We start from the raw sequence: 11,298 nt of genomic DNA on the forward strand, positions 1-11,298 counted from the left end.
AGACCACATCATTCTACAACCTCAAAATTTGATTGTGTTCAGCATATTATCACTCCTGGTACCCCTAAATCCTGGTCTATCATCTCAGCAGCTCGACTCTGCCCAAAAGCTGGTTACTTGTGACATTTTTGAGGGATCTTCCCAAGTCGGAAAATCATTTTTGTTTTTGTACAATCAGAGTTGGCCAGTGTGGAAGGAGGTCGTTTGGCATATCGTAGCTCTTTGAAATAACTCCCCAATTCGTCCCCCTCTGCTTGGCAATGACTTCAACCACTTATAAAATCTCTTTAATGGAGGGAAACTTTGAAGGCGTCTGATTGGAGTTATAACGATCCCAGAATACAACTGAGCCTTATTAAGTTGTTAGTTCTGATGATCAAGAGCTTGATGAAAGAGGATTGTTTGAAAAAGTGCCTTAAAAGAGGAAATGTACAGAGGCTAAGAGGTGTAGGAAGTTAGCGAGTTTTAAGAGGATTTGTTGCTTGGGTTGAGGTTCTGGATGTGAGTTTGCTCGCTGAAGGTGCAGGAAGTCTCTTCTTGGGTTTGAAGCCGACACAATTAAATGTTTGGCAACTAGGAGTGGGCCGTTTAAAATCAAGAGTGGGCAAGAGGACATAATTAGACGAGTGCAGATATCCTGAAGTATGGTTGGACTGGTGGAGATTACCAAAATAGCGATAGGCATAGCCAAGTAGCGATTTGTAAACAAAAATGAGAATTTAATAAAATTACTGTTAATAGTATCAGTCAGGTAGAAAGTACAGAGAATAGGAATTGGTTCAAGTTGAGACTCAGGCAGTGGAGTTTTAGACGACCTCAAGTGTTCAAGGGACAAATGTGGGTCTCCATCAGGGAATGCATTGGAATTGTCAGGTCCAGAAGTGAAGTAGTTCCAGGTGAAGGCTTCACTGCGAATGAGCCGAGACAAAAGACAGGTAGGCAGGATTGAAAAGATGTAAAGAGACAGCTTTAGGGATTGCATGAATGTGTGGTCGGACGTTCATCATGGGATAAACAAGATGCCAAGGTTGTGCTGAGACAAGTGTAATATTACATTGTTGCCAAGGCGGAGTAATGCAATCAGTAGGTCGTGAATAGAGATTGGTGTGGGGACCACAAAGTGGTCTTCCCAGTTTGAAATTGTTATCTCGACATAGTTGCGCAACTTTATGTTCTGTTCAAAAGGCATTACTGACGAGGAAACAGAAGTTAGCCATTTGTTTACTTGTCAATATATCTTGATTTTTCCACCATGTTCTCCAATTATTGACACAACATGTGCAGTGTACGAAGTGAACCGTTCAAACCTTAAAAGGAGATGTTAAAATTGTGGAATATAAAGTTAAATTTATTTTATTGAAAATTTAAATAAATTACATGAAGGTTTGACCAAGACTGCAAGGAATTAGATGGAACACCAGATGAATAAAACAAGCAGTAGTAAGGTGGTACTAGCTGGATGTTCCTGAAGAAAGAGAACGCAGCCAACCTTTCTTCCATCAGGGGGATGAATTGTGTGGTGTCAGACACAGTCGATGAAATCATTCCTTCTGTCTTTACTGTCTGACTAGACTATGGTTGTAATATTTCCTTTTTTAAGCGCTCAAGGTTAGACATACTTCACTTGACATGCTCATTTTATAAATTTTTAGAAGTTGACCTTTTGTCAAGTCACGATAGGATTGAAAACACATTCTAGAACTGTTTGAAGTCAGAAGTCACATGACACCAGCTTGTCGTCCAACAGGTTCATTTGAAATCACACAAGCGTTTGAAGTGCAGCCCCTTCATCAGGTGCAGTTAGTGAGGTGACCACAGAGAGACACAGCTTATCAGCAGAGAGATCAAAAGATCATAGAATTGGCGTGAGTGGAGTGTCAGATAATAACTCTATACAGGTGACCAAGCGTGTCAGAGGCAAGTAAAGCGTTTATAAAGTCAATGTCAGTGCTGTGTTGTCATGATAATCAGGCAGCGCAACAGGAATGTACAAAAGGTGACATCTCAGGTCAGACTCTGACTTGTAGTTTAGAGGCTTGTGTTCAGAATCTGTCTTAGAGTTTTACCCTTTATTTCAAAAGCAAGAATTTATAAGATACCACACTGACTGTAACTACAAGTTGTGTGTTTCTTCAACAAAATATCTGCAAACAAACAAACATCCTGGATGAAGACTTATTATCTGACACTCCACTCACACCAGTTGCATGATGTTTTGATCTGTCTGCTTATCAATTGTGTGTCTGTGTGTTTTCCTCCCTGACCGCACCTGATGAAGGGACTGCACTCCGAAAGCTTGTATGATTTCAAATAAACCTGTCAGATTATAACCTGATGTCATGTGAGCTCTGACTTGGTCCATCCTAGTCCAACACCAGCACCTCCACATTATAACTGTTTGGAACCAAGTCAGCGCAACAGGTATATGTCGAACATTTGACTTCGGAAGAATGCCGAGTGCTGAAAAATTCATTAATAACAAAGGATTTCTTCATGGTGCCATCTATCGTAACATGCTGCGTCTCACAGTCACAATGAAAGGATGGCCACTTCAATTTAGCAGGGCCAAGAACAGTTATGGACATTTTTAGCATGGGAGGAGGCCATTCAACCTATTTTAACTGTCCCAGCTCTCTCCCACCGCAACAAAATTAATCCTTCTCTCGAACTCATTCCACATATTTCACAGAATTGAAATATATGGGCACATACTTAAGAGATTTTAACATCAAGTGAGCAGTTCTCGCACTTCACCTTGTCACTAAAAATGGAAAACGTGACTTACAAGGAGTGGGTCTTTATTTTGTTCTGTTTGGATGATGAAGCAGATGCAAGTCAAAGTGCTGGAACTGGCGTCTTGAACTTAGCAACTGTTCAACGTGTATAAAATGAATTCTGTGCGCATCTACAAAAAGCAGTTTTATGGAAGGAAAAGGTACCAAAGAAGATTTGGTGTATTGTGCTTGATGCTATTATACTCCAACCTGTGAAAACAGAACTCTACGACTGTGAGTGTTGAGTTCTGAGAGGGTGCTATCTTGTTTGAATGTACATTGCTAAGCCGAGGCCTATTTTCCCAACAGCAAAATTGGTAATCCAGCAAGAAATGGATATTTCTCACATTTGTTGGCTGTAAGTGTCTGTTTCAAGTTTGAGTACAGTTTCCTTATATACAGGTGCTCAACCTGCTTTTACAGTTGGAACATTTGTTGTGCCAATGAAAATTTTTTGAATAGTTTCACCTCCAGTTTTCCTCTTTATACGTATTTGGTATTTTTTCAGGGTAAGGACTATCTTCAAAATCTGAGATTGGGTTTTGAAAGACAGCAGCCTTTGTTTTGGAGAGATAATTGGAACTGCAGATGCTGGAGAATGCGAGATAACAACGTGTGGAGCTGGATGAAGACAGCAGGCCAATCAGCATCTTAGGAGCACAAAAGCTGACGTTTCGGGCCGAGAACCACCTTCAGAAAATGGGGAGGGGGTGCGGGTTCTGAAATAAATACGGAGAGAGGGGGAGGCGGATGGAAGATGGATGGAGGAGAAGATAGGTGGAGAGGAGAGTATGGGTACGGAGGCAGGGAGGGGATAGGTCAGTCTGGGGAGGCCGGACAGGTCAAGGGAGCGGGATGAGGGGAAATAGGGGTGCGGCATGAGGTGGGAGGGGGGATGGGTGAGAGGAAGAATAGGTTTGGGAGGCGGGGACGAGCTGGGCTGGTTTTGGGATGCAGTGGCAGGACAGGAGATTTGGAAGCTTGTGAAATCCACATTGATACCATTGGGCTGCAGGGTTCCCAAGCAGAATATGAGTTGCTGTTCCTGCAACCTTCGGGTGGCGTCATTATGGCACTGCAGGAGGCCCAGGTTGGACATGTCCTCTCGGGAATGGGAGGGGGAGTTGAAATGGTTCGTGATGGCAAGTGCAGTTGTTTACTGCAAACTGAGCGTAGGTGTTCTAAAAAGCGGTCCCCAAGCCTCTGCATCGTTTCCCCAATGTAGAGGAAGCCACAACGGGGACAGCGGATGTTTTGGATATTTTTTAAGCATTGATTTTCATTCAGAGTTGGTTGGATTTTGCTGAAGCAATAGACATAACTCACTATGACGTAGACAATGTCAGAGTTAATGTTTCGCGTCCTGTGACCCTTCCTCAGATCTCACTCTTCACTGATGCTGCCAGACCTGCTGAGCTTTTCCAGCAACTTCTGCTTTTCTTGCTGATTTACAGTGTCCACAGTTCTTTTGTTTTTTACGACACAGACAAAACTTGATCTCTGCAGGAAGCATGATGCTGCATTCTCCAACTTCCCTGCCTTTTTGTCAAATGATATTGTCTTTTTAGGACAGAAGTGGCTTTTTTTTGTTTGTTTTAACTTCCGCACATACTTTCTATGCAGGTTAAAAGTCTACACCTTTTCAGTTCTCTGCTGCATAATGAAGACTTGGAACAATTTTTTTTAGAAAGTAGAAAATCAGTGTGGTTTGTTTTCCAAAATGTGATGTGTAAGTGCAACACTTAACAGTGTGTTCATCAAACTATTGTTTCCTTTGATCTTTGTGTTGCAGAAATTTCTAGAATCATTTCATATTTTTTTTTGATATATTTTAGCAGCTTTCCTGGAGCAAGTCTGTTTTCCTTCGGATGAGACGACTTTCAGACATACTCCCTTTATTATGAGATTCCAGTTACTGGATTCCAGTTCCCTCTCCCCATCCCCCTCTCTGATGAAGGGTCTCGGCCCGAAACGTCAGCTTTTGTGCTCCTGAGATGCTGCTTGGCCTGCTGTGTTCATCCAGCCTCCCATTTTATTATCTTGGAATTCTCCAGCATCTGCAGTTCCCATTATCTCTGGTATCAATGTGGACTTGACCAGCTTCAAAATCTCCCCTTCCCCAACTGCATCCCAAAACCAGCCCAGTTCTTCCCCTCCCCCTACTGCATCACAAAACCAGCCCAGCTGTTCCCTTCCCCCGACTGCATCCCAAAACCAGCCCAGCCTGTCTCCGCCTCCCTAACATGTTGTTCCTCTCACCCATCCCTTCCTCCCACCTCAAGCCACACCTCCATTTCCTACCTACCACCTCATCCTGCCTCCTTGACCTGTCCGTCTTCCCTGGACTGACCTATCCCCTCCCTACCTCCTCACCTGTACTCTCCTCTCTACCTATCTTGTTTTCTCTCCATCTTCGGTCCGCATCCCCCCCCTCCCTATTTATTCCAGTTCCCTCTCCCATCCCCCTCTCTGATGAAGGGTCTAGGCCCGAAATGTCAGCTTTTGTGCTCCTGAAATGCTGCTTGGCCTGCTGTGTTCATCCAGCTCCACACTTTGTTATCTTGGATTCTCCAGCATCTGCAGTTCCCATTATCAGTGGCATTTTCCTCTTCATCAAAGTTTGTGCAAAAGCAACACGATATGGGGGGGCACGGTGGCTCAGCGGTTAGCAGTGCAGCCTCACAGCACTGGGGACCCAGGTTCAATTCCAGCCTCAGGCAACTGTCTGTGTGGAATTTGCACCTTGTCCCTGTGTCTGCGTGGGTTTCCTCCAGGTGCTCCGGTCTCCTCCCACAGTCCAAAGATGTGCACGCTAGGTGGATTGGCCATGCTAAATTGCCCATCGTGTTCAGGGGCGTGGGTCTGGGTGGGATGCTCCAAGGTTTGGTTTGCACTTGTTGGGCCAAAGGGCCTGTTGCCACACTGTAGGGAATCTAAACAATCCTGTTCCCACATCTCCATGTTATAACCCTGCTGATCACTGCACACAGAGATGTTTGATAACAAAAGGATAACAATAATATTCAAACCCAGTGCTGGAGATGTATTTTAAATACACTGAGGCCAGTGTCGATCTCCAAATCAACTTTTATTTACAAATGAACTGTCTTCAACTTTAGCACTGCCTCATTCAGAGATAGTTGCCAGGGTGTCAGCATCTCTGACCCTCACTTCTTATCTGTCAGCCAGGGCTCCCTGATTTGGGCTGTTAATATGGAACAATCAGGCAACTCATATTCTGTGACGTTCAACTGGCCGACCTGGTCACAATCCAGTGCGGTGTGTTCATCGAAAATCAAACGTACGAGAAAGATACCATTCCATACCAGTGTAAAGGAAGGCATGAGGCTAAACTGGGGAGGGAAGGGAACTGCTTATTGGGGGTGGCCCAGAGAGTGGAAGAAAATCGAATGGGAAGAAGACCATTTGAGACTGAGGGAGAGAGATGTAATTGCCTGAATGAGGCATTCCAATTGCGAAATGGATTTTTGTGTGTACACCATGTTCAGTTTCCCCGATCTTAATCTGTACTCCTCTTTCAATCATTAGTATCTGAAATTTGTGTATCATTTCCAAATGCTCTGTCTCTAATGTTATGCTGTTGGAATTGGTTGAACTGCAGAGATATCATTTATTTGCACAAATGTGTTCAGTGAAATGAGTTGCATGCTATATATGTATTATTCTTCCTGATTCTATTGTACGCATGCAAATTAAAGTTAGTTCCACTTTTGAACAACAAACTGCTTTTAGATGTCTGATGTATCTCATTTGCCTGCCACTTACTCTTGTTGATGAGTTGTGTTTCTGTTTTGTGAAGAAATATGAATGAGCTGGAGCACCAATGGCAATGCCCAATGTGGTGATCTTCCAACATTGCAGCTGGAAGGTGGGGCAGGGAGGGGGATGGGTTTCACAAGAACTATTACAGAGGGAAATGGAGAGACAGGTGATGTATGTGGCAGCACCGAGACAGGGAGGAGAATGAAATGCAGCCTGAAGGGGAATCTGGCTGTAGTTGCAAAGGCACGGGCTGAATGGAAGAGGACAGAAAGGATTCACTCAGAGGAACAGAAGATCAGACTAGACTGACTGTGAAACAGGCAGTAATCATTGGCAAGTTCCTGATAGGAGGGTGAATCAATCGGGTTCACTTTAACACTGTTTACAGTTACCGTATAGTTCCTGGGAGATGTGCAGATCAGGCCAGGCTCACAGAGAAACGCTTCCCGGAGTAATTAACATGGAGACCCCACTGTGAAAGAGTGAGGGGTTGGCCGTCCTGCTTCCACTGCTGCTGGTGATGTCCAGGCCAGTCATTCTGGCCAGAGACTTCAGCTGCATCATCGGCACGAATGAACAATATGGAGGGTATGACAGTGAACTGGACTCGACGTCCAGATTTCTGATGGAAACAGTTAAAGTTGCCAAGCTGCATAACATCTTCAGCACCCCTGCAGACTGAGCATAGAGGAGAAACGCCTGGTCATAGCCAGATGGGTCTATACACCCATTGGATAGATTTCCTGTTTGCGCCCACACGTCCTCGATCGTATCCATTGAAGTCAAGCCGGTGTTCTTCTCTGACTACTGCCTCCTGCTGGCTGACTGTCACCTACAGGATGACCAGCGGGCTGGCAAGGGAACATGGAAGCTGAATGTGAAACTGTTGACCCCAGAAAAATCAATAAGAAGCTCAAAAGAGAGCACACAGGTTGGAGAACGATGAAGACCCTTTTTGCACTTGGTGGGAGGCAGTCAAAGCGAACTCCAAGAAGCTCTTTGTCCTGAAAAGTGTTCAGAAGGTGAGAGAGAGTTGGGCAAAACTGTTCAAACTCCAGAAACCCGTGCAAAACCTACTCTTCCTACAGACAATCGGGTCAATGTCACGGAGGAGCCCCAGGAGGTGTCGAGGCAGCAAGCCCCACTCTCTGCCTTGGAGGCCCCCAAGACAATCTTGCGGTTCAGGTCTGCACTGTGGAGCAAGAGAGAATAACAGGCAGAGACAGATAGCACTGAAACAGACCGTTTGGTCCAACGTGTTCATGCTGACTCGATATCCTAAATAAATGTAGTCCCATTTGCCAGCATTTGGCCCATATCCCTCTAAACTCTTCCTATTCATTTTCCCATCCAGATGGCTTTTAAATGTTGAAATTGTACCAGCTTCCAGTCCTCTCGCTAGCAGCTCATTTCATACATACACCACCCTCTGCATGAAAATAATGTACCTTAAATCCCTTTCAGATCTTTCCCCTGTTACTTTAAACCGATGCCCTCCAGTTATGGACTCTCCCACCCCAGGGAACAGACAATGTCTATAAACCATATCCATGCCTCTCATGCTGTTCCTAATCTCTATCAGGTCATCTCTCAGCCTTTGATGCTCCAGGGAAAATAGACCCAGTCTATTCAGCCTCGTCCTTTAGCTTTAACCCTCCAACCCAGTCACCATCCTTGTAAATCTTTTCTGAACCCTTTCCGGTTTCACAACATCCTTCCTACAGCAGGGAGACTGGAATTAGATCCAGTATTCCAATGGAGGCCAAATCAGTGTCCTTTCAAGCTGCATGTGACCTAACGAGATGTGTTCACATTCCGTCTTCTTGAAGATGCTAAAGGAGAGCTCTGTGCTCAGCAGCCTGAAGGATGAACATAGCTCGATAAGTTTGTCTCAATCTGACATCCTGAAGCTCAGCAAATCCTTTTAAGCCAGTCCGTATGACACTCTGACCACAGCCAGCTCAATGACACCCAGACATTCCTGTCCTCGATCCTGGGGGTCTTAGACAACACCAAGCAGGAGAGCCTGGACTGACCATGATCTCTGGATGAGCTGGTGAAGGCCTTCGAGTCCTTAGAAAAGAATAAAACTTTGGGAAGTGATGCCTTTCCAGCCGAGCTGTATTCAGTTCTTTGGGAGTTGATTGGCCAGGGCCTGCTGGAGCTGTACGACAGTATGCTTCTGTCAGGTACTATGAGCGAATCCATGAGGAATGGTATCATCACCCTGACCTGCAAGTGGAAGGGAGTGCGGGAGGAAGTTAGAAATCAGCGACCAAGATAATTGGCGAATGTAGCCTACAAAATCCTGTCTCAGTCATGTGTAACTGGGTCAGGTCTGCTCTGCGATTGGTGATTGACCCTGACCAAACCTGTGCTGCAGCGGACAGGACGATCTCTGAGAGCCTCGCGCTCCGAGGGATACGATCACCGGCAGGCAGAACAGAGGGGTGGATACCTGCCTCATCAGCCTGGACCAAGAGAAGGCCTTTGGCAGGATATTGCAGACCAACATGTGGGATGTGCTTTATAAAATGGGCTTTGGGGAGAGAATCTGGAATTGGGCCCGACAGATCGACACCGACATCATTAGCGCAGTCTCAATCTGCGTATGGGAATCACAGAGCTTACCCATCAGATCCAGGGTCTGGCAGGGCTGCCCACTCTATCGAGCCCTTTGCTGAGTCCATCAGTAAGGATGTGAGCCTGAGAAGTGTGATTATTCCAGGTAGAGCGGGCCTGCAGGTCAAAGCGTCCCTGTAAGATAACAATGTCACCAAACTCTGCTCAGCCCCAGTGTCAGTGCGCAGGTTCATGAGCATCTGTGACCCTTTCAAACTGGCCTCGGGAGCCACGGTAAATCGAGACAAGAGTGAGGCCATGTCCTTTGGGATCTGGCCTGAATGATCCTTCATTCCCTTCACCGTCAGGGCAGATTACCCAAAAGTGCTGGGCACACAGTTCAGAGAGCCTGGGGCGTGCAGAAAGCCTTGGGAGGTGCACATTGTGGGTAAAATCCTGGTCATCAGGTGTGAGGCACTCTGTTGTTGTGCATGGCACAGTTCTGGCCCATCACCCACACTGCACTGTTTCCCTCATCCGAGCCATCTTCCATTCCTACTGGAAGCCTAAGATAGACCGTGTCTGCAACAACTCCATGTACTAAGCTCTGGCTAAGTGGGGGAAGAACGTACCCAATGTCACCCTCATCCTGATGTCCACCTTGTTGTGCATTAAGCTGTGTGTAGACTCTCAGTACGCAAAGACCAAGTGTCACTATGTACTGAGGTACGACCTGATCCCAGTGTTGCGAACGAAGGGACTGGCCTCTCTGTCACGGAAAGCTCCAAGTATTTGGACCGTTCTATAACATATATCCTTTGTTGTGAAATTTGCAAAGAAACAAACGTCTGACCGCCAGTCCATCAGGTAGTGGTCAGCACGCAGCATGCTCGAGATCCTGTGGGAAAAGGAGAGGCTGGATCCTGTCGTGTGGTTCCCAGAGCAGACTGACAAAGTCATTTGGGACAATGTCTCATCATCAGAACTTTCCAACAAACAACAAAACATAGATTGGCGGGTGGTGAGAATCCTGTCAGATTGTTTATGTGCACCTTGTTGGCCTGTGGCCTGTTGGCCTGTGCTACAGGGAGTGTGTGGATGAGGCCAGGCTCAATGTTTACCTTCAGCATATAGTTATTGGGAGGTGCACGGATGAGGACAGACTTGCTGTGAGACTGTTCACAGTCACCGTATAGTAAGTCGGAAGCATGGAGATGAGGCCAGGCCCACTGTGATACTGTTTACAATCACTGTTTAGTTTCTGGGAGGAGTGTAAATAAGGCCATGCTCGGTGTGAGACTGTTTTGTGTCCCTGTATAATTACTGGAGGTGTGTCAATGAGGTGAGGGCAATTGTCAGACCGTTTACAGTCAAGTAGGACTTTCTGTGAGTTGTGCGAATGAGGCCAGGGCCACTGTGAGACCATTTACAGTCACCGCATCATGACGCGGAAGCGTGTAGATGCTGCCAGGCTCCCTGTCAGTAACCAGGTGGTGTGTCCACGAGGCATAACTGGGATGCACTAAAAGCTTGGGGCATAACTGGGACGATGGGGCTGCTGCTGCCGAGGCACAGTCGGGAAGGACCACTGTCTGAGGTTTTCCTGCTGAAGGTAAATGAGGGTCCATTCAGTTATCGGACCCTCCCCGTGTCTCACATGTATGTAAATATTGTTGTTGTATGTCTAAGAGAGGTCTTTGGTTCATTGGGTGGAGCCAAAGTCCAATGCTTTATTTGTTTATTTGATATGCAGCTGGACAGAACGCAACTGCAGTTGTGACATTGCACATATACAAAGAGATTTCTTGTGAAAAAGGTGTATTTTTCAAATCAGAAATGTGACTGGGAGGAGTGTGGATGAGCCCAGGCTCACTGTGGGTCTGGTTACGGTCACCACATTGTCACTAAGATGTGTGTATATGAGGCATGGCTGGCTGTGAGACTGTGAAAAATCACTAATTAATAAGAGTTTGTTTCTTCAATTATTTGTTGGATGTGTGTGTCACTGACTGGTCCAGCATTTATTGCCCATCCCTAATTGCCCTGGAGATGTTGGTGGTGAGCTGCCTTCTCGAACCGCTGCAGTTCGCCTATTGTGGGTTGCCCCCACAGTGCCATGAGGGAGGGAATTCCCATCTTTTGAACAGTCGCAGTGAAGGATTCCGGAGAAATTTCTAAA

The 11,298-nt window shown here is 46.0% G+C and overlaps 1 protein-coding gene across 5 annotated transcripts in view; it reads left to right on the forward strand.

Moving 5' to 3' along the window:
- Nucleotides 1-6,497, forward strand: part of LOC132208721 (utrophin-like) — a 31,307-nt gene extending 24,810 nt beyond the window's left edge. For all 5 annotated transcript variants that reach the window (XR_009444842.1, XR_009444843.1, XM_059644110.1 and 2 more), the window contains one exon: nt 3,283-6,497. Coding sequence is in view for 3 of the 5 variants with exons in the window: in XM_059644110.1 (XP_059500093.1) it covers nt 3,283-3,429 (147 nt within the window). In the remaining 2 variants the exon portion in view is untranslated. The remainder of the gene's footprint in view (nt 1-3,282) is intronic.
- Nucleotides 6,498-11,298: the final 4,801 nt, after the last annotated feature.

This window comes from Stegostoma tigrinum, unplaced genomic scaffold (assembly GCF_030684315.1).
Source record: "Stegostoma tigrinum isolate sSteTig4 unplaced genomic scaffold, sSteTig4.hap1 scaffold_520, whole genome shotgun sequence".
In the NCBI taxonomy this organism is placed as follows: Eukaryota; Metazoa; Chordata; class Chondrichthyes; order Orectolobiformes; family Stegostomatidae; genus Stegostoma; species Stegostoma tigrinum.